Raw genomic sequence first — 23,409 nt, forward strand, 5'->3', positions numbered from 1 at the left:
GCAGTTTTTGTAGGAGTTAGAGAACATTTTGGTAATGTGAAATATAAGCAAAGCAAAATTAATAAATAGCAGTTTCTCCGGAGACAGACATACCGCTGTCGGATTCGCTGTGGGAATTCGATACCCATCCGGAACAAGCATGCCGAGTAGTTCCTCGTTTCGGATCGGATCGGGCGCTTCAAAAGCGGATCTTTGTCGAATTCGGATCTAACACCGCACCGTCGAAGACGCCCAATTCCTCGGCTATAAGTAGCCTTTCTCCCGGACGGCTTCGGCCTCCTTCAACTCCTCTCGCCGCCCTCTTTTCGAGACGCTAGGGTTAGCGTGATCTTATTTATAGGCGGAAGGATGTTGGTCTACCAGGATCTGCTGACAGGTAATGCGTAAGGATCTCTTCGATCGTAAGCATTTTGTCGTATGAAATTCAATCCGGAGATCTAACGGAATTTTTGCATCTTGGAAATCATAGTACAATAAATTAAGTTGTCGTATGAAATTGGTCTTCTTCCCTTTTTTAACTTTGTTCTGATTTTGATTAATTGGCGTTGGGAAGCTTGATTGCCGCATCTTCTGTGTCATTTTTGTGCAATTTTGCTCATGTAAATGCTTATTGGGGTGAATTATCTTCAAGATCAGGCCAATAATGTATGTGGTATATGGCAGGAAATAGACTTCTTTGTTTGAATTTTTTTCAGAATATGTATTCAGAGTCGGTATGCATCTTTTGGTTAGTTTTGCTCATTTTCTTGTGTTGTACACTTTTATGTAATCGTTTTTCTTTTTTCTTTTTTCTGTTTGTGGTTGCATTTTGGATTTAACTTTAGATAATTGTTGTGATCCACGCACTGAGGATCTTTGATCGCATGAGTCAGTGGTACACACTTCCATTAGACCCCAAAGGAGAGCTCGCCTTGTCCATAATGATCAACTTATGAAGTTCTTAAGTGGATGGGAGAATAGTTTGTGTCATGAGTTACAAAGTGATTCCGATATATCAAAATTAGAATTCTGTGGATACTGATCTTGGACTACAAAATATATCCAGAGAACCTTTTACTATTCGCTCATTGTAACTTATCCCTTATTGCTGTCAGTTATGTATTTTCCATCTATTATAGAGGCTCCTGTGAAACACTGGAACAAGTTGGGAGGTTGCTTGAACCTTATTTTATTACCCATGTGTTTGTGCACATGCAGTTAGCTATGAGGACTCGAATTAATGTCTGTTAATGCTCCAGCAAACATATAATTGTAAGCATTGGCTGTCATGATAATTCTTTCTTGGGTTGAATCTCTAAGCCATGTCATCAATATGCTCGTATGTGCTTTTTGGTACTTCAATTTTTGTCATGCCTTTCTTCTATTACAACCTTTTTTTTTTTGGAAAAAAAAGGAGGATATCATCATGTTAGACCTTTTGTATTAGTATATTTACAAAATTTTGTTTTTGCAAGTGTTGATTGTGGTGAATTATCTTCAAGATCAAGCTGATGATGTATATGGTATATGGTAGGAAATAGATGTCTTTGTTTGAATTCTTTGAGAATCTGTATCCAGAGTCGATGTGCATGTTTTGGTTTGTTTTGCTTATTTTCTTGTGATATATTTTTTTGTAAATTATTTTCTATTTATTTTATCTGTCTGTGGTTGCATTGTGATCTGAGCACTGCAGATCTTTGATCACGTAAGGCTGGTACACATTTCTTCAATTAGACCCAAAGGAGATCTGGCTTTGGCCATAATTATTGTTTGATCAACTTATGGAGCACTTAAGTTGTTTTTGAGTGTGGATGGGAAAATGGTTTGTGTCATGGTTTAGAAAATGATTCTGATTTATCAAAATTAGAATTCTGTTGATACTGATCTTGGACTTCAGAATATTTCCAGATAACCTCTTCTTTTCACCATTGTGACTATCACTTATTGCTGTAGTTAAATATGTTCCATCTATTGTAGAGGTTCCCGGAGAACACTTGAATGAGTTGGGTGGGAGGTTCCTTGGAGCACATGCTGTTACCAATGTGTTTGATCACATGTATGTTCTTTCTATGTAAGAACAACAATTTATGTCTGTTAGTGCTCCAGCAGACAGGAAAGACAGATGATAAGTATTTTCTGTAATGTTAAATTATATTCGGGTTCAATCTCTAAGCATTGTCATTGTGGATTGGATTGTGCTTTTTGGTACTATTGATCTCTGTCATGGCTTTCTTCAATTATCACATGTTTGGGAGAAGGTGAGCATATTATCATGTTGCACCCAGGAAATATCTTCCTCTCCATCTTGGATTGGTTTTGGATCTTGACTTCATGAGATCAGAAATCAGTTGTAAAATCATTGTGCTTGGCTTGAGGATTTTGAGTATTGGGAATTGGAGATTCGCTAATAAATTCTCAAAATAATCAAATATAGTTTTCCTACTATTGGTTGACTTAAATCCTCAATCGAGGGATCTGAATTTGTCCTAGGTGGGTTTCCAATTGACAACTGTCAAATGTTTACTAGTGACAAAAATTAATCCTATTTATTTTTCAAACCAGTTTACTCTTTTTTTTTAAACAACCAGTGTTCTCCATTCTAAATTCTGATTTTGTTGCTTGACTTGATGTAAACATATAAACACGAAATAGTGATTCCAACTTGATTCCGCTGGTCTCAGTTCAATGATGAAGCCAATGTTTACCTGAAATTTGAATGCCTTATTCCTTTCACATGTGTGGATCATGAACACAAGAGAAAGAATATGAAGGGTTTCTAATCACTATAAATTTTTTTCTTAGATGGGTGTGATTTTGATAAAAGTAATGGTATTTTATCATAGAAGACTTTTAGAAATATTTAGGAATGCAAGTTAAAGCACCATGCATTGACCCAGAGACTACATCCTTATCTGAGACTTGGATTTTCCTAACAATATCACCAACAGGGAAAAATGCCCATTCTGATTTTGTAATTAACTCTTGAAACAAAGTTGCTTGAGGAATTAGAAGAATTGCACAAATCAAGGTCTTAATGAGATAAATCTTATGTAGGCAGTTGTCCATGGTTATGATCGTCAACAACATAAAACTAAGTGAATTTCATGGAATAACAATAATGTTGAGGTTGTTTTTGGTTCTTGGAGCCAACCTAGTTCATATTTGATTTAGTCGCAAGATAGATGTTGTTGATGGGATGGTAGGTGAATTCGATTAGTAGAACTAGGTCAAGGGCATGCTCGACAAAGGTGCCTTCGATGCTAAAGCCAGTTATGTAGGGAGGATAGTGTTAAATTGAAATCCCAATCAATGGCCTTACGTGAGGTGGTCTGGTAACCCTACAAGATGCTTGGAAGCTTGTCAACCCATGTGTTTTTTTCTTAGTCACCTGATTCAGCATCTGTCCGTTGGATGAAGGGTGTGCGATAGAGCTGAACTAGAGGGAGATTCCAAGGGACAAACAAAGATACTTCAAACTTTCAAAGTTTAATTGAACTGGGCTTTATTGTCTGTGATAAGCACCTTGATATTGGGTCACTATATTCTTTTCACACGAATCCCTCAACTTGTTTTTTTGGTGATGGTTGCAAGGGGTTCGACTTTGCCTTAGTGAAATATTCATCCTTGATCAGAAATTTGCATTGTCCCGATTGTCACGGACTTAGCTGATTTGCCTATGTCGTGCGACACCCTTGCGCGTCCGTTCGTAAAGGTCAGCCTCCCCGAAACCTCCCATGGTCCCTTAGGACCAACAAAAGAGAAAACGGGTTAGAGAAAGCGCCTCACTCGGGATCCACAAGTAAACATTTCAGAAAACACTTCATAGCCAATGCAAATTACAAAGACTTTACAAACTCTGAACAGTCGCACAACAAAGGATCCAAAATGGTCCACTGCAGATCAAACATCTCTCACAAGTGTCCACATGACATAATCTTTATTTACAAGTCTAAAACAACCACCAAACCTAACTAAAATGGGGCAGTTAAGTCTTCAACCGTCCCTCTACATGCTATGTAAAGCATGAACAAACCAAAAGACACGGACATACATAAGCATTACAGCGAACATTCTGTTTAGAATTTTGTCCAATGATAGACCGTGTGGCCAAATGTGTCAAGCTGACGTTTGAGTGGGTGACGTTCAATTGGGTGTTGAGTTGGCAATGATGTGGTGATGATTTGGGCGGGGTGATGATGTGGTGTCCGCATGTCCACATATGGTATAAATTACGTGTTTGGGTCATTTGTTTTTCATTTTTGATTAATTAGAGATTAGCTGCCACAATAAGACAAATTTTGGCAAGTTGTGGCCTTGTTCATTTCCTGTGGTACTATCTACTATCTGTAATTAGTTGTACGATAGTATAAGTTGTTGCTTAGGAATTTGTTTCTTTTCACAAAGCCTGTAGCTAAATGTCATTGCCACTTGGTTGAATTTTTTTTGAGAAAACCATTTATTTATTTATGGACTTGTGATTTTAGAGTTTCTGATGATGTCTTAAAGTTCGATCACAATTGGATCTGCACTTGTTTTGTTCTCATTTAATCTTTTGAGATAATTGATCAATGCCATTTATGTCTGATACTTTGTCACCACCAATAGTCGGTTACTACTGCTCTTTCTGTTGTTTCATTGATAAATTTGTTTTCTCTAATATACAGCTGATGAGCTATTGTCCGATTCATTTCATTGTAAGGAAATTGAAAATGGGACGTTGTGGGAAGTCCAAGGAAAGGTTAGCATTTTCATTTTTTTCTAAGTTGTGTAATTTTATCATTAATAGAATATTATATTTTGAACATTTAGACTTGTTTCTTATGGTTGTCATTATATGTTAGCTTTAGTATGCTATTGATGCATGTCCTCTGCTTTTGTTACACCACCTTCCTCCTGATGCTTTTTTTTAGTGCTACTTCATGACATCAAAATGAATTATTCTAGGGTCATTTCAGAACTAACTAGTAGTTGTGTGCGCACTAGTCTACAAATTTGTTATCTCAGCTGCTCATGTTTTCAATTCATTCTGATTGACTGATTGGCAGTGGGTTGTTAAAGGAGCTATTGATGTAGACATCGGAGCAAACCCTTCTGCTGAAGGCGGTGAAGACGAGGGAGTCGATGATTCAGCTGTTAAAGTGGTTGACATAGTCGACACATTTAGGCTTCAGGTCAGTTGCTCCTTTCTAGACATGCGGTATCTGTTCAGTTTTAACTTGAAGTTTACAAAATATGAGTGTGTCCGCGATTGATGTCAACAGGAACAACCAGCCTTTGATAAGAAGCAATTTGTGACCTATATGAAACGCTATATCAAGCTACTGACACCTAAACTTGATGAAGAGAAGCAAGAGTTGTTTAAGAAACACATTGAAGGAGCCACCAAGTTCTTGCTTTCAAAGCTCAAAGATCTACAGTTGTAAGGATTAAATTTGTTTGTTTCCTATATATATATATATATATATATATATATATATATATATATATTATAATTTTACTTCTTTTTTTTTTCATTTCAGACAAGAAAAGCACTAAAATAAGTTTTTATTTATCTTTTCAGATAATGTCATAATTTTTTCCTGACAAATAATATGTTTTGGCAGTTTTGTTGGTGAAAGTATGCATGAGGATGGCAGCATGGTGTTTGCTTATTACAAGGATGGCGCCACTGATCCGACGTTTTTGTATTTTGCCTATGGATTGAAGGAGGTCAAGTGCTAAAGACGATGGTACATGTGCTTTGGATATCGCAGTTTTTTTGTTTGATTTATCTTTTATCCAAGTGATGTTAAGTAGAACATGTATAATTCAATTTTGGAATTGACGTAACATTTAATCTGAGGATTGGATTCATAAGAAGAAAATATTAATTATTATGAGGGGCCATTGAACATCGAAGGATCGGATTAAATTGACTACGTAATTTGCTTTCGTCTGGTGTTTATGAGAGAGTACTTGGGCTCTCGGTAGAGGATGGGTATCTGTTACGATGCAGGTTCACCACATGCATGCATATATAGACGTCAAAATGTGTGGTCTTAAGTATGCTTGGTATCCGGTGACCTACCCACGTGTTTGCACGAGAAGATTAAAAAAGTGGTCAGAATGGCTAATCTTACCAAATGGTTATTTGGTCTTAGTGTTAGTTTGTCGGATTTGGAATAGATTCGGAACAGGAAAGCACTCCATAATAATCATTATGCTAAATGCCCTTGAGACTTTGGCACGCTCGCTAATAAGATAACAAATCTGTGTTAAGTCTGCGATAGAAGCCAAGTAGAAAGGGGGATAGTCAATGCCATTGAGTGAGTGTGAAGCTGCTATAGATGGTTCAAAGGGATGGAACCATCGACGACCCCGAGGCCATGAAACCAACGATAGCATATGATCAAAGCATAATCACCCAAACTGTACCTACGTTCTAACAGAGCCTCCAACAATTTCAAGTGACGACTAGAGGTAATTGCCAACTCATATATGTCCCAAGATTGCATTAATCCTTTGAATGCATGATATAGATTGCCAACTCATATATTAATACGTTCTCAGAGAGAGTTCGGAGTTTGAAATAGAGAATGTTTGCCTGGCAAATTTGACTTATATTATTTAGAGAATAATAAAAATCATTTATTTTGGAGGGATATACATACATACACAATGTATATGCAATTTTGCCCAAAAGAAAAAGGAACCACAGCCGAGGCTGCAAAAGAGACACATGCTGGTTTCATATTGGGATAGCATGTATGCTGAACAAGAGCCTAAACTAAAATTTGCATCCTTTGTTACTTTTACCCAGACAAGCATATATGCACACATAGATCATCCTTCAACCAGGCAGAGGTACCAGATTACAGATGACAAAAATACCTTGTGTTCTATACCACCTTGATAGATGACATTATATATATATAACTTGCTCTTGATATAAATTAACAGTTCACAAATGTACTCCCTATGGAAACTAAATACAGGGCTGAGAAGGAAACCTGGCTATGTTGGTTGGCAGATTAGCTAGCATTGCCAAAGGGGTTTAAGAGAAGGGGCTATACACAAAATGGACGTCTCCTACATGAAATAGCTCAATGCTTTCTTCTTCCTCGATCCTCCTTCACCATAGAGCTCATTCCATTGTTGAAGCTCACTCATATTTGAAGATTCAGATGACACACTCGCACACACCTGTGAGTACAAGGTTTGTTTAAGCAACTCCAATATATAGTATACTCAAAAATGGATGTCAACTTCAGCTTTATCTTTATTCTAAACATAAGCAAAATTTAATTTCTCAACCCACAAAGATTTAGGTAATTCTGAGGGGAAGAAACAAGATTTAGAGATGGGATCTTTTTTCTTTTTGTTCTTTTTTTCCCCATTATGTTCCTTTTTTTTTTCTTGGTACAGAAAAGGGGAGAAAGGAATAATTTCAGACAACATGATTCTATACCATAAAATGATATCTGATTCTAGATGAAGCAAATAGCCTTCAAATGTTAACGAAGTCTAAAAATGATAAATCTTAGACCTTCTAGATCAAAGGTCATTAACCTTTGACCTTTGATTCTAGATCAATGATAAACCTTATGTGCTATTCATGAGGAAGAAACATTGGCAAGACAAATATAAGGTCAGAGGAGTCAGATCCTTCTGCTCCTTAAGCAGCAGGTATCCAGTGTGTGTGTGTGTGTGTGTGCGTGTATGAGAGAGAAAGAGAGAGAGAGAGAGAGAGGATGGGGAGTGGAGTTAAAAGCTACCTGTTCATGTGCATATTTAAAGTCTTCCATGTTCAAAGGACGAACATCCTCACTTGCATATAATGTGGGTAAAGGTCTACCTTCTGCTATGGCTAAATTCTTTTCCTGTATGTGACAAGAAAAAGCTTAGGGCAATTACTAAAAAATCAGAAGGAACTATTATTATGTGCAACAGTGTTGAAATCAACATAAGAGCACAATAACCAAAGCACTGGTTAGCAAAACATCATGCAACCTGCAAATGATATAAACATAATATAAATAAAACCATATGTTTGATTTAGTTCAGACAAATGGATTGATTCATTTGTAAACATCTGTGTAGTCAAAAGCTTTTGACTTGTCGAGGTAACTCTCATGGCATCGCTTTGCTTGCACTGTGGCCCATCATTGTTGAGATGAAAGGAAGTTCTTTTGATTTTTTTTAAAGTCGTTTATTATAGAATCTAGTAGAACAGAATAATCTTCAAATTCATTTACATCCACACTTTTGTTTTATTCAATTCCTTTGTTGGGCACTGAAAATGTCTGTCAAACCCTTTCAACTGTAGTGGTAGCTACATGAAGGACAATAATATGTCTAGACATCAGCGTTGCAATTTTAAGGTAATCTGTCTTTAACACAATTCTTTATTTTCATCCTTAATTTAGTTGATAATTTCACACACAAGTGTTTTGCAAACATTTGCACTATTAAGTGATTTGATATACTAATCATTGTTTTAAATTTTGATCCATTGGCTCATATCAGGTGCCATACGCACATTTGAAATGAAAATTGAAACAAAACTGATTATATTACACTTCATACAACTGCTTAACTATTACCAGTAAGATATTATGCCTCAAAAATCTTATTTTTTATAGTCAATGCTAATTTTCTTATAAAGATAAAAGATCAAACTCGAAAAAGAGAGAGATTAAATAAAATATTGATCAAAGATTTGAATGGTTCAAGACTAACCTTCTTTTCTTTCTCCAAAATCTCTCTAATGGGACAATGTGCAGCAGTTACACAGAGATTCTAAAACAACCATAAAATATAAACTTTCTTAATTCCTCAAGAAACTATAAGAAAACAAGATCAAATTCTATCCAAACAAACCTTCAAGTCACTTCCTGAATATCCATCAGTCATATTTGCAAAGACTTCAAGATCAACACCTGGTGCCAACTCTTCTTTTGACAATATAACTCTGAGAATCTTCTCTCTGTTTAATGCATCTGGTAAATTTACCATCAATCTGCACAAAACATTGTTATATGTTAGACAAGTTGATCAACCCTCAATTTATCCAAACATCAGCATTTACCTTCGTGGAAGCCTCCTTATAACTGCCTCATCGAGGTCAAAGGGCCTGTTGGTAGCAGCAAGAACCAAAACACGTTCTTTATCTTTGGTTCGCAATCCATCCCAGTTGACCATAAATTCATTTTTCATTTTGCGCATTGCTTCATGCTCTCCAGGGTTTTCTCTCCTGCCCAACATACTGTCAACCTATAAAATAGAAAAAAAATCACTTATTGTAACTGACGTAAATTATAAGAATGAAATAAAAATAAGTGATGTTGGACTGATACTAAATTTTGCAGTAAAATCTAATCAGTACACTGACCTCATCAACAAAGATAACACTAGGAGCAATTTTACTAGCCAATGTGAATACTGCTTTCACGTACTTTTCTCCTTCTCCAAACCACTGTTACAATGAGTGCATTAGATTTGGTAGGAAAAGACAATTTCTTTAAAATAAACAATCCATGATATAAGCTAGGATTGCCATTCTGCGTTGTGGTCCATGTCAGTATCAAATCCGGCATAACAATTTCTTAGGTTGGCACAGCACAAGCCAAAAGTTGGTCTAACAATATTTTGGCACTTCCAAAACGGTCAAATTGATATCTTTATGATATATTACATCTCAATCATATTGATATTCACATGTTGGCATGGCAATCCTTGGTTATAAGCAGATGATGAACATAAAGTACCTTCGAGGTGATGCTTGACATCGATATATTGATAAAATTTGCACCTGCCTCTGTTGCAACAGCTTTAGCAAGCATCGTTTTTCCTGTGCCAGGGGGGCCAAAGAGCAGTATTCCTTTGCATGGCTGAAAAACAAAAAAGGATGACATTATGAAACTCTGAGGTATCAATATTTCATCCTAGTCTGGATGATAACAAATGTACTGAGAACTTGCAAGAAGGTGAACATGCAATTTTAGCCTTAGGAAACTTTTCAACATAAATTAGGATTGCACGAGGGCAACACTTAAATTTTGTCTCAACCATTAAAATCATGCATAAGCATATCTAAATCTAAAATGAAAAAAACAAGCAACTGTACACGAAGAATATCAGCACAGGAGTATTATTCAGAAATGATCACCATCATTTCATTGCTCTAATCCTTGAGTTCTTCAACATTCTCAATTTGGATACCGAATTAATTTCAAGCACATCTTTCATTGGGGCCATCTTTCATAAGAACCATAATGGTCTCTTGCATGTCCAAATCAAACTTGAGAAGAAAATGGTATTTTAATTACAGTCGTCAGCTAATTTATGGAATGTAATTATAAGGAATTTTACAAAGATGGGCTTGAGGGTTTTGAGGATATTTTGAAGTGGACTCGAGAATTGTAAAAGCTAAAGGCCATCATGAAAGATTTAAAGGTGCGGTGGTCAACACTGGTATCAATAAGAAAGGCAAAGATGGGGTAAGTACTTGAGATGATTGATAGATTCTCACAGGTTTGTAGCCTGGAGTTGCACGTTTGGCTAGTAGAATCATGCCACCATCTTGCAGATGAAAAAGACAATTTCTAAATTTCATTGCTTCAAACCAGTCACATCCAAAAAATTAGGACTAATGAAATTAGTAAATACAGTTATACAAAATTTGCAATACCGCCCGGTACTTCAGTACAAGTGGTATTTACCGATACAGACACCAAAGTAAACCAAAGGATATGCCCAGGGGAGTCTAAATTATTAGTAAATATGATAGACAAGATTTGCAATACCACCTGGTACAGTTTGGTATGGGAGGTATGGGAGGTACACAAGCCAGGGAAAATCGGACCATATGTCCGGTACATGGCCTCTACCGCTCAGACACGATCATACCACCCATTGCAAGGCGATACAAGTCCTGCACCAAAAAGATTCTTTTTTTGTTTTTTCAACAATTGTTCGGGCTTTTTTCTTGACTTGGTACATACTGACATATCAACACTTGGTACACTGGTGCGGACTAATATAGAATCGCCATATGAAACTGCAAACCTTGTGCTTACATATATAAATTTTTGGAGAACAACGAAGAATGAACCATATTTTGGATAAATTTTTGTTAATGAAATGTTGCAAAACCAACTGTAAGTACAATATTCAATATTGATATTTATTTTTGTGAGAACACCAATGCATTCCTACAGGTCAAGTAAGGAAAGACTTATTAATGAATTGCAATGTAAAGATTTTTCATGCAATGTAAAGATTTGGAGAATAGATCACTTTGGCATAGGTTACATCCTATATTTTACTTTTGCGTGAAAATAAACATGACATTAAACTTTGTATTAGGTGTTGTAAGATTCGGCCAATATTTAGGGTTCCTAAGATATCTGGTCCAACATGATAACTATCCTTACAGTTTCTAGAAAGCTAAAAAACTGAACAGTGCATCCTTAGGATCTTGTTCTTTTTGAAGGTAGTTGATAAATTAGTTAAGATCAAACACTTAATATTAAGGTTTTACAAGATCAGGCTTCTAGAAAGCTAATAACATGAACTGTGCATCACAAGGATCTTGTTCTTTATGTAGTTAATAAATTAGTTAAGATCAAACACTTCATATTAAGGTTTTATGAGATCAGCATAAGTTTTGAGATTCAGACCTTAGTGGATGGACTGGACCCCATTATGAGCTTGTCTTTTCATCTTCCTCTTTTCTTTGTGTGTATGCTTTTCTCTTATCAGTAAAACCTTTTGGAACTTGATTGTAGCCGGATGGAACTAGTGGATAACAAGGAGGAACATCATACCTGAACAGAATTTGTTGGAACCAATTATTTAAATTTTGGTCTGACTGGTCCATACTGACTGATATTTATCAATCTGACCATGAGTTGACATGTGGACCGAGAAGTTTTGGCAAACTTATTCCTTTGGGTGTACTACCCGGTATCTTTACCAACACCAAGTTATACTGGTTGATATCAGTACCCAACCAAAACTTTTTCCTTGACTCAATTACATTTCCACTTCACTCTTCTCAACCAGTAGCCTCTTCTCCTGCACTTTTTACTTCATTTCTTCTCCAAATTGCTCCCTTTTTGCATCAGATTTCCAACATAGCTTGGGTTTGGAGCCTCATTCTTGCTACAGGGCAGACTTCTTTTGTGAAACAACTTAGCTTTTTCCCAATCAAGGTGAATGTGAATCTTACCACCATGTATATTATGATTAAGGTTAAAGCTTCAGATGTTCAATCAAGGCTGTAGCTATGTGTAATTTGCATAGATCAATTTCAATATAAGCTAGATCCACATAGGACAAGACTTAGAAGTTCACACCATGGAGATCTACAACTGATCAAATTCATATTAGAACCACTACAGTTTAAATTCTTAATTGTGAATCTAAATTTGTTTCTCAATGTTTGTGCAAAATGACAATGAAGAAACAATGTACCAGTTGGGCATTGTAGCATGTGCATTGTTAGGAGCACGGTCATCATTGGTAGTGCATCCACTGTGATTAGGCTAGTTACGATGTTGGAACTTGGAATAACAAGATCAAATCAACAATTAAGTAGTGGATTTCTTCACATGACCAGATACACAAAGGTCCCTCGAGATAACAAGTAGGATCTTAGAGTAGAATAAGATGCCCAAAAAATCTTAGAGTAGAATAAGATGCTCAAAAAACCCTAAGACTATATTAATGAAAAGCACAAAGGAAACATTTAGATGGGTAGACATGTAAGCCGTCTACAACGAATGCTAGGATCGAGGAGACAATGTAGAGACCATGAGCTTAAAATTGGCATTTGTGCATTCATAAAGCACTAAAACATGGCTGAGGATGGGAACAGTAAGTAATATTGGTGGAGCTAGTCCATCTCCAGTTCAATAGGTCTTCCACTAAGATGTAATTTAGTGACAATCATGATGCTTTCAAAGCTAGACAAAAATACTAGTATGAAGAAACCTAATGACAGTGGTAATCATGACCTAGTTCATGATGTCAAATTGTCAATTTCTATATGAAGTCAACTCATGACGTTGTTGATCTATTTCACTGGGGGGTTTCTTAAGCAATTTCAATATGAAGCCAACTCATGATGTTGTTAATCTTAATTCAATGGCATTCCTCTCCAGAGTATCAAACAAATTAGGATTGATGCCTCTTACACCAAAGGACAAAAAGATGGATCTGAGAAAGAAAATTGCAAAACAGTTCAACTGCAACTGCATCACCTCACATGTAGCTCACAATACTTGTTATATTAAGCAACACACTATGATTTATGAAATTAAACAAATAACCTCAAATAAGGCTTCAAAATCTTAATCCGGTTTCACAATCATTCCTTCGGTGGACCAATGTGCTACCAGTATGGTTGGTGTACTGTGTCTGTACGCCCCTGTATCGACCAATATGGCTCTAGCAAGGGGAGGGAATGAGGAGGAGGTGGGTCAAGAGGAGAAGAAGAGGAAGAGGTGGTAGACTTGGAGAGGAGAAGAAGAGGAGGAGGTGCTGAAAATGGCAGAAGATGATGCTATAAGGAGATGACAGTGGAGGAAACAAAGGAGAAGAAAACTAAAAAGAACAGCGTATTATGCAAAAAGTACTGATTGATAGGTACTGGTAACTTACCACTCGATAAGCCTAGTACTACAAACTTATTAGGCAGTAAGCTTTGCTTGAGACCATGTAAATTATCCAATACACATACCGATGGGCCACTGGATCAGTAGATACGAGTCCACATCGACTGGTATGGTCAAAATTTTGAACCTTGATCTCAAACTCTAATATATATAATTAAATTGTCCCTTATCTATGTCGTACAGTGTTCTTTGAAACCTTGGCACTTTTTAGCACCTAGTGTCTTGGACAACACTAGGACATGTTGATCCCAAAGGTATAAAAGTATCTGTCTAGTACCATTTCAGCATTCCGTGCTCATATCCGAGGTCTGCACAATATTGCACTAGAACAGATCAAGATAAGCTTGGTGATTCAAGCCTGGTATCAGGTGTATCATCCAGTACAAGACTTGTACCAAGTGTACCACCTGCCTGGTACATCCTTGTACTGTTCAGTACAAGACTTATACCCTAGAATAAGCCTCGTACCATACAGTAAACTTTTCTATTTTTCAGCCTTTTTTCAGGCTTTTTTCATAACTTGATACACACCGAGACAGTATGCCAGTATGGCTCATACTCCTAATTGTCCGAGGTAGGATTGATATGGGTCGGCTACCCTTGCTCATATCCGTGCTTAAATGTTTTCTTATCTAATCAATCTAACCTTATTTCTTCTCATTAGGTTATTGAACTTGTTATTTGCATTGCAGGGACTATTTTGTGACTTGAGCCTCCACCTAGGTCACAACAACCTTACTACAGAGATAAGGCTCATGAGCCAAATAAGCATTAATGAAATATTGTGTTTACACAAGATCCACACTTTTTTGGTAGTTCGACAGTTGAGCTTCAATTTTTGGATTGCTGATATCAAATAATAGCAACTTTGAAAAGGAATGCATTATTAATAACCAAGCAACATGTGAGAACACATGAACCTATAAAATTTATGGAAAAAAAAGAAGTATCTAGAGTGAAGAGGATGCTCATAATTAAGTAATTAACAACATATCAGACACAAGGAACACAAAATTGACTACCAAACTAAATGCAGCACTCAGAATCTATTGCTTTCAATTAAATAACAGAATCACATAAAAAAAAGGTTACAAACATAGATATATAAGAACTGTCAACTTAATGGCTTGATAGCAGCCCATATAAAAATTTATTTTGGCAACAAAAACCTAGAAAGCACACCAAAAAATTCAATTTATTGAAAAAAAAATACTTGGAAAGAAGCTTGTTCAAGATCAGAAGTACCTTAGTCAATTGTCCTTTGCAAAACAATTCTGGCCTCTGCAGAGGAAGCATCACCAATTCTTTTAGTGTTTCTTTCACATTCTCCAAGGCTCCAATGTCATCAAAAGTAACTCCTATGTCATTAGGCGGAATAACATCGGCAAGAAGCCTTTTCTCAAATTCATTCTCAGTGACTACATCCTGTAAAGGTGCAAGTTGATAATCAGTTGACAGATGAAAGCACAACAAAAGACCATCAGAACCCAGCACTGAAACCTATTGCACTTGCATTACTAATCAAGTTTACAGTTGTTTGTTGGGGAGGAGAGAGAGAGAGAGAGAGAGAGAGAGAGACCTTGAGTGATTTCTTTAAACTCTTATTATCATTTTGGAAACTCTGCAGCATGCTTAACCCATGCTTAAGGCTGCCAGTTTATTGATAGTAGTGTCAGAAGGTCAGGAGGCAGTTTTATATAAGCCTCAAGTTTCACAAGTTACACCGTAAATATTGTTGATAGTATGATAACCTTTCATTGGAGAGTATGAGCTTTGCATCCTTTGACAAGGCTTCATTTCTATTGTGCTTAACGTGATAACTAAGAGCAAAACCAACTACCTTATCCACACCTGCAAAGACAATCCATATGAGGAATGATTTGTCAAAGCATTGGTAATAATAACAAGTAGACCAAAAGAAGGCACACACTTTCATTTGTAAGTGCTTGATCCTTTATTGATACTGTTTCAATATCATTGCAGTCCAACCCACAGCGGTTCAGAAACTGTAATATATGGAAGATTAAAGATAAGATGATTGCACAAATGTATCTAATATGTCCATTATAACAGCAATGGTAGTGAAGCGAGAAAACGAGAGAAAAGAAACTAAATCTTGAACTTAATATGGTCAATAGGGATGCTTCAAAGAGAAAAGGCAGGAAAAAGTGGACAGAGTGATAATTGAAGTATGAACAAAAAGATCAGCAACATAAGATCTGCAGTAACGCATTTTGTCGTTACATTTATTTGATTAACATAAGATCTGATGTATCTAATATGTACATCAGCACTTTTAGTAAGCTAGCTAGCAAAGGGCCATTAGATCATGAAGATCAAGAAAAAGATTGCAGGTTGATTCTGCACCAAGGCAGTCATGGGAGGGGAAGGTGCATATAGGATATAGCATTCATAATTCTCCAATAAATATTATAATTAATTAGTAATAACTAAAACAGAAGAAGAAATATAAAGCTGAACTAGACTAGTTCAATCTTGATAAGTCCTGGGTTTTAGCAGCACGATGGTGATTAAGCAACACCAACAAAATTTGTAGTAGATACTGTAAATCTCAAGTCATGTTAAATTACCAAGCAATTTATACCTTGTGCACCCAATAAGTTCATCCTCCAGGAAATGTGCTCTCTCCACTAATAATAAAGTTGCTATTTGAATACAATTTTCAGACAAATGTCAAGGATACCATATTAAAAGTACCAAAGCCTGAAAATTAAATTGTCATCAATATTTTGTCAAGTATCAGAATGTTATCTTTCAATATTTTTCCAAAGACACAATTTTCGATCTGAAGATGCAAATGAAATGCAATCATCGGGAAACCTAAAATATGCTTTTCAAAAATACAAAAACAGCTTTATTGAAAGGCCCAACTTTGTAAATGAATCCTAACCCTCAACCGATGGTAAAGTATTATATATTATGGAACTCAGTGTACATTCTGGAGAGATAAAAGGTAAAAAGAAAAAAGATGGATCAACTCTTTAATATTTTTTAATTAATCAAACTTACAGAACGTAAACTGAGAACGTTAGACTTGGCTTTAAGAGTTTCAACATCACGATCCAACTGTTGTTTCCATTCTGAAAGTTGGGTTTCATCCTGCCACAGTTACTAGGATTTCAGGAAAGTACTTTCTTAAAGAGAGAAAAAACGAGTACATACCAACACAATATGCCAACTTAAACCTGTGGAAGCTGAATCACAACTTTGTTAGGGAAAAGTCTAGAGAGCTGCTTCATCGTCTTAGGAATTTCTTTGCTTCTTTCGTGCAGTCTACCAAAGTTATCCTATGCAGTACAACAAGAAATATACACCAGATTAGTGCAAACTAATATAAACAGTACAATAGGGTTGCTAATTCTATGGGTGCTTTAAGGGAAATGTAAGAAAAGTTCAATTGCCTCAATAAAACAACATATAAACAACTTATTAAACTAGGGATAAAAGTACCATTTGACAAAGAAATCCAGGAAAAGCCATGAAGAGATGCCATAACATGGTGAGAACACATCTAATAAAAGTGAATGATTGCAGTTTCGGTTACCGGACCCATGCCCGTCCAAGGTTAGACTGGTATGGGTCTGGTCCATCCAGACGTACCAAGTGTCAGAACGCCGAAATGCACTACTAATTGTTGAGGGAGAGAGTAGGGGGGGAAGAAGGAAGAGGACACAAAGGAAAAAGAAAGAAGAGGAAGAAGGAAACGGTGAAGGAAGAAGAAAAGAAAGAAGGCCGAAGAGGATGAGAAAGAAGACGGAGGAAAAAGAGGAAGAGGCATACTGAAGTTGGCCATAGGCGACGTGTACGATCGGCGACAGACAACGAACTGTCATGGAGCAATGCAGTCCAGATGTTCGACACATGTCCATGACACTTTTCAGTTCTTTTTTTCTATCATTTTCATTTTTTTTTTTAGTGTTTTCTGTTATGCAGCATGTATGGTGCAAAATTTACTACTGTCAGCCCCATTTTTGTTTGTTGCTAAGTGTTTTAGTTTTGTGTTTCTGTCATGTAAAACTCAGAAATGTTTCTAGTCTCACGACGTCGTGTGAAGGAAAAAATAGCCCAAAACAACCCCATTCGTGTGTGCCACAGGCTGAGTTCTGGCTAACGGCCTTGTGATGCAAAACATCATCCGTCTCAATACCTTGGAACCCCCGGGTGGCACTAAGGCAAATGGGACCTTGAGTATATGTCTGAGGGGTGATGCAATGTCTTTAGTGTGCCCATGTTCTGTTCGACAAAAGTACCAGGTGAATATTTGACCTGCATCTACCTTTGGAGCCCTTTTTGCGTGTGCTCGCTTAGCCGATTTTCGAGATCCTTTCGTGTCTAATAAAAGTCGATTGCTTTGTATTGCTTGTGATCCTGGTTATCTTGCCTTTTTTGTGCTCGACGACAACATATTACCCACATGTTTGCCTTTCTAACTTTTTCTTTGCTAGGCAATTCTTCTGTGAACTACACGAGGCTAAGGTCTAGGCTGACCCTTGCAAACAAGCATCGCTTGGGTGGCACGTCCTAGGTAATTCTAGCTAAGGACATGACAATACGGCAAGCAACGAATGACGAATGGCGAGCCATAGGTGATCCTCCCTACAAGTGAAAGGAATGGTATGCTCGTCTCAAACCCTAGTTAAAAGAAAAAATATTATATATAATTACCCGCAGTGATTGAAAGAGGCGCTCGGGCGAGGTGAGGCGAGGCCCGAGCGCCTCGCTAATGTCCCAGGCGGCGCACTTCAAACAGGCGCCGCCTGGGCGCTCGCCCGAGCCCAGGCGCTGGGCGCTTCGGGCGAGCGCCTGGGTAAACCAAGTGACCAAACCAGGATTTTAGGTCTGGTTCGGTCCTGGTTCGGTTATTAGTTGGTTCAATCGAACCAACTAAACCGATATAACCCTTACCCAACCCTAACCCGCCGCCGCTGCCGCTCCCGATCTCGCTGCTCGTCGCTCCTGCTCCCGCTGCTCGCGCCTGCCACGAGCCCAGTCGCGAGCCCTCCCGCTGCTCGCGCCTCCCGCGAGCCCTCCCTCTGCTCACGACTCCCGCGAGCCTTCCCTCTGCTCGCGCCTCCCGCGAGCCCTCCCGCTGCTCGCGCCTCCCGCTCCCTTTCCCTTTCCCCCCGCCGCTCGCCGCTGCCGACGCTACTTCCTTTCTCCGTCAAGCTCAAACTGCTCAGTATACTCTTAAATCTTAATATTAAGTTTATTTGAATTTTGAAATGATTAATTTTCATTAATAGATTAATAATATATTATTTTGATTTTAATGTTATTAATTTTTATTTATTTGAAATTATTGCTAGGTTTCAACATAAATGACAAGTGTAGAGAGCAACTCAATAGAGTCTCCAATGGTATCAAAAAAAGATCTTGCATGGAAGTATAATTATTTGAAGGATCCGAAAGATCATAATGCAGTGACTTGCATATTCTACGATAAGACTACCAGAGGTGGCCTTTTTCGTGCAAAACAACATCTAGTAGGAAATTTCAAGAATACAGCAGCTTGCAAAAAATGTCCACTTGAGATAAAAGAAGAGTTGTTGAGTTATATGAATGAAAAGAAAGACACAAAAGAATGAATCTTACGGGAATTTACCAGAAGACAATGTTGAACATCTCAGGGATGAAGAAGAAGATTATTCTATGAGTATTAACCCAAGTGAAAAAAGAGTATACGACAAAAAGGGAAAAGAAGTTATGAGTACTAAGAAAGGTAAAAAAGGACCGATGGATCTATATATGCTTCAAGGATCCCAGAAACAACAAGGGCAAGCAGGAGGCTCAAAATTTAGACAAACAAATATAAGTGATGCTTGTGATAAAGAAATAAGAGGAAGAACAATTCAGCACATTGCTCGCTTCTTCTATCAGGTTGGTCTTCCCCTTAGTACAACTCGTTTAGACAGTTTTAAGGATATGATTGAAGCTATTGGAAGATATGGTGCAGGATTAAAACCTCCAAGTTATTATGAGATGCGAATTCCATTGCTGCAAAAAGAGTTGAATTATACAAATGACTTACTAAAAGGTCATAAAGAATCATGGGCAACACATGGTTGCTCTATTATGTCAGATGTTTGGACTGATAGGAGGCGCAGGAGTATAATTAATTTTATGGTTAATTGTTCTTTAGGGACTATGTTTGTGAAGTCAATAGATGCTTCATCTTTTGTAAAATCTGGAGACAAGATATATGATTTACTTGACAACTTCGTGGAAAAAATTGGAGAACAAAATATCGTTCAAATCATAACCGACAATAGAAGCAACTATGTTTTAGCTGGTAATATTCATCTTTTGATTTTGTTAATTATTTTATCTTTAATTAAGTGTGTTAAACTCTTAAGTCTTATCATTTTTGTTATCCTTTGTCTCAGGTAAATTGCTTGAATAAAAAAGACAACACTTGTATTGGACTCCATGTGCAGCATATTGTATTGATTTAATGTTGGAGGATATTGGAAAGATCTTAGAAATCAAGAAAACCTTAGAAAGGGCAATTTTTGTTGTTGGATTTCTTTATAATCACATTGGGGCTTTGAATATGAGGAGAGAATTTACAAGGAATAAAGAATTAGTGAGACATTGTGTTACCCGATTTGCTACTTCATTCTTGACATTACAGAACGTGCATCGTCAAAAACATACTCTGAGAAATATGTTTACCTCTGAGAAATGGGTGACAAGCAAATGGGCAAAAGAAGCAAAAGGCAAGAGGGCTGCTGATATCATCTTAATGTCATCCTTTTGGAATCATGTAGTTTATATATTAAAGGTAATGGGCCCTCTTGTTCGAGTCCTTCAGTTGGTGGATAATGAAAATAAGCCTGCAATGGGATATATTTATGAGGCTATGGATAGAGCAAAGGAGACGATTAAAAGATCTTTTAATGAAAATGAAGAAAAATATGAAAAAAATTTTACAATCATTGACGAAAGATGGAATTGTCAACTTCATCATCCCTTACATGCAGCAGGATATTATTTGAACCCTGAATTCTTTTATAAGATTAAATCTGTTGGATTTGATGCAGAAGTTTTGGGTGGGCGTTGCAAGATTAATTTCCAGCCTTGAGGTTCAAGATAAGATTATTTATGAATTATCTTTATATAAAAATGCTGAAGGTCTTTTTGGAATTCCAATTGTCGTTCGATCCAGGACAACTACCTCTCCAGGTATTAATAATTTGATATAATTAATTTCATATATATTATGTTACTATGTTATTGCTAATAATAACATAAATTTTGCAACTGAATGGTGGAGTCTATTTGGAAATTCCACCCCGAACTTACAGAAATTTACTATCAAAGTACTTAGTTTGACATGTAGTGCTTCGGGTTGTGAGCGAAACTGGAGTGTCTTTGAGCATGTAAGTATTACTAAATATTTTTATTTTAATTTATTTATTTATTTAGATATATGTATTAATATATTTTTAAATTATATAACATGACAGATTCACTCGAAGAGAAGAAATCGGTTAGAACATCAACGATTGCACGATCTTGTTTACATAAAGTATAATCAAGCTTTGAAGACTCATCATGATTTGAAAAATAGATTTGATTCAATCTCATTGCAAGATATTGATGATTCAAATGAGTGGTTAGTAGGAGAAATGGGTGCTAACTTGCAAGATGTTGAAAACGAGCTTGTATTTGAAGATGATAGATTGACATGGGGCGATGTGGCAAGAGCTTCAGGTGCTGGAGAATTACAAACATATACAAGACAGATGTCAAAGAGAAAAATGAGTACAAAAGCATCAAGCTCGGCTCCTGCTATTGTTGAAGGCATAGAGAATGAAACATATCTTGATGAAGAGGAAGGAATCGAAGGATAAGAGGAAGAAGACGAATTCAATGAAGATGATTTATGTGAAAATGACGATAATATTGATTATGATGAATGACTTTGATGTAAAATTTTATTGTTTTGAATTTTGAAACTTTTTGTTAATGTGACATTGTGATTTTGTATCTTAGATTTTCTTAATTTAATAACATATTTTTATTTAAATTTTTAAATAATTATATTTATTAATTATATTATATATTTTTATATTTTAGCGCCTCGCTTCGCTCGGGCGAGCGCCTAGCGCCTCGAGCGTTTTTGGACCTTAGCGCCTTTTGGCGCCTAGTGCTTTTTAAATCACTGATTACCCGTACTGGTCTGATGGCCAACTGGTACATGGATCGAGTGATCTTGTTTTATTCCAAGCAATACCACCTATTACCAGTACCTTTTATTTTCTAATTTCGACAACTATCAGCTACCCTTTCTTTTCCTTCTTCTTCTTTCTTTTTCCGTCAAGCTCCCTCTCTCTCTCTCCTGTCTCACGTCACAACCATCTCATCAGAGTCACTGCCTCCACCACCTCCTACCAATATGCATTGTCTTCCTCTTCCTCCCCTCCTTTTCCCTCCTTCTATCTCCTTTTCTCTTTAGTCTGAGCAATATCAGACAATACCAACCAATATTGGTTGCCAATATGCCACTCCATATGGATCCAATCATCAACCAATATCAGTAAAAAAACTGAGGTTTAATCTATGCCTATAGCCACTTTGTCCAAAACATTTAGCCCAAGTTAATGATAATAGACTCGTCTAGCTCCATAAAAAATCACATACAATCTCTTACTTTAGATATGAGACTTAACTTGAGCCTCACAATTTCCCTCATTCAAGGCTTCATATCCTGTTCAAAACCGACGACCTAACACAGCTCAAAATCATGTCTACTCAGCAGCATACAAGGCCTAGTCTAGTGGTAACTACATATTGCAATGTGCATCCAGCCACATCCATTGATAGCTCTGTCCTACCAGGACCCCTCACCAAATCTCACAACCTGATGAGAGAACTTACTCATTACCTTGTTGATAAGCTTGACACCACATGGTCTAAAATGCTTCAGCGAAATTACTGACAGTAGACCCCTCTAGCCCCATAAACCAACTCTTTCTTCTTTCACTTTCAATGTGAGACCAAATTACAATGTCTGTCACCATGCCTAATACTAGGTCCATTCTAATAGAAGCTCACCCATTAAACTAGCCAGCTTAAACCACGTGACCCAAAAAAACTCTAGTATAAATTACTAGCAATAGGCCCATCTAGCCCCATACACAATCACATCCATTCTCCCCCTTCAAATGTGAGACCATATCGGAATTGGGAATGTTACACTCCCATTTAAGAGTTAATGTCCTCATTAAAGCCCAAGGTCAAACTCCCTATCTCATAATTAGACCTTAGTAAAAAATATGTGAGACAAAGCCCACTAGTAGTTTCAATCTGTAATGTGCTTTCAATCCCATCCAAATGTAGTTGAAATCTACTCGAGCCCAGCTCAAAGGTGACTCCACACCATGATGTACCTCTAGCCTCAATTACGAGTAGTCATTTTCTAATGATGGAGACCATGAATCTATAGTAAGGACCTTTACTTACATTAGTATGGATGTGATTGATATTGAATTATTTTACAATTGTTTTTTCCTATCTCTCTTTTTCTCTTTAGTAAATGTACCATCAATGCTTGGTCCCTTTTGTAGTATAAGGTAGGAAAACCACATGATCCAAGTCAATCATATTAGGAGCTGATCTCCTACTGTATAAACTATAAACTAACATCGTAAGCCACCTTTTCAGGGCTTCCTTGCACTTGTTGTCCTGTCCAGCACATGAGAATCACTAGACTGCCTCATGTTGGGATTCCTGCTTAGCCTGTGCAGTC

At 37.0% G+C, this 23,409-nt stretch overlaps 2 protein-coding genes across 2 annotated transcripts in view; one reads left to right on the top strand and one right to left on the bottom strand.

Moving 5' to 3' along the window:
• Positions 1-225: 225 nt before the first annotated feature.
• Positions 226-5,852, top strand: LOC135633535 (translationally-controlled tumor protein homolog). The gene is made up of 5 exons (XM_065143089.1): positions 226-376; positions 4,644-4,717; positions 5,025-5,150; positions 5,241-5,398; positions 5,583-5,852. Exons 1-5 carry the CDS (start codon positions 349-351, stop codon positions 5,698-5,700), a joined length of 504 nt encoding a protein of 167 aa, XP_064999161.1. The 5' UTR covers positions 226-348; the 3' UTR covers positions 5,701-5,852.
• An 889-nt stretch (positions 5,853-6,741) lies between these two features.
• Positions 6,742-23,409, bottom strand: part of LOC135633696 (uncharacterized) — a 33,229-nt gene continuing 16,561 nt past the window's right edge. Inside the window, exons 15-27 of the mRNA XM_065143496.1 lie at positions 16,844-16,945; positions 16,668-16,757; positions 15,568-15,643; positions 15,389-15,488; positions 15,217-15,286; positions 14,883-15,062; positions 9,726-9,848; positions 9,350-9,433; positions 9,047-9,231; positions 8,839-8,977; positions 8,698-8,757; positions 7,734-7,838; positions 6,742-7,161 (exon numbers count right to left, since the gene is read on the bottom strand). Of these exons, the coding sequence (XP_064999568.1) occupies positions 7,048-7,161; positions 7,734-7,838; positions 8,698-8,757; positions 8,839-8,977; positions 9,047-9,231; positions 9,350-9,433; positions 9,726-9,848; positions 14,883-15,062; positions 15,217-15,286; positions 15,389-15,488; positions 15,568-15,643; positions 16,668-16,757; positions 16,844-16,945 (1,428 nt within the window). The 3' untranslated portion in view covers positions 6,742-7,047. The remainder of the gene's footprint in view (positions 7,162-7,733; positions 7,839-8,697; positions 8,758-8,838; positions 8,978-9,046; positions 9,232-9,349; positions 9,434-9,725; positions 9,849-14,882; positions 15,063-15,216; positions 15,287-15,388; positions 15,489-15,567; positions 15,644-16,667; positions 16,758-16,843; positions 16,946-23,409) is intronic.

The sequence above is a fragment of the Musa acuminata genome, chromosome BXJ3-3, assembly GCF_036884655.1.
Source record: "Musa acuminata AAA Group cultivar baxijiao chromosome BXJ3-3, Cavendish_Baxijiao_AAA, whole genome shotgun sequence".
Classification (NCBI taxonomy): domain Eukaryota; kingdom Viridiplantae; phylum Streptophyta; class Magnoliopsida; order Zingiberales; family Musaceae; genus Musa; species Musa acuminata.

Bases quoted from the DNA above. Each gene is read 5' to 3' on its own strand.
- LOC135633535 (XM_065143089.1), top strand. From the start codon at position 349: ATGTTGGTCTACCAGGATCTGCTGACAG. The intron at 377-4,643 runs GTAATGCGTAAG...TCTAATATACAG, and splicing joins CTACCAGGATCTGCTGACAG to CTGATGAGCTATTGTCCGAT. The intron at 4,718-5,024 runs GTTAGCATTTTC...ACTGATTGGCAG, and splicing joins TGTGGGAAGTCCAAGGAAAG to TGGGTTGTTAAAGGAGCTAT.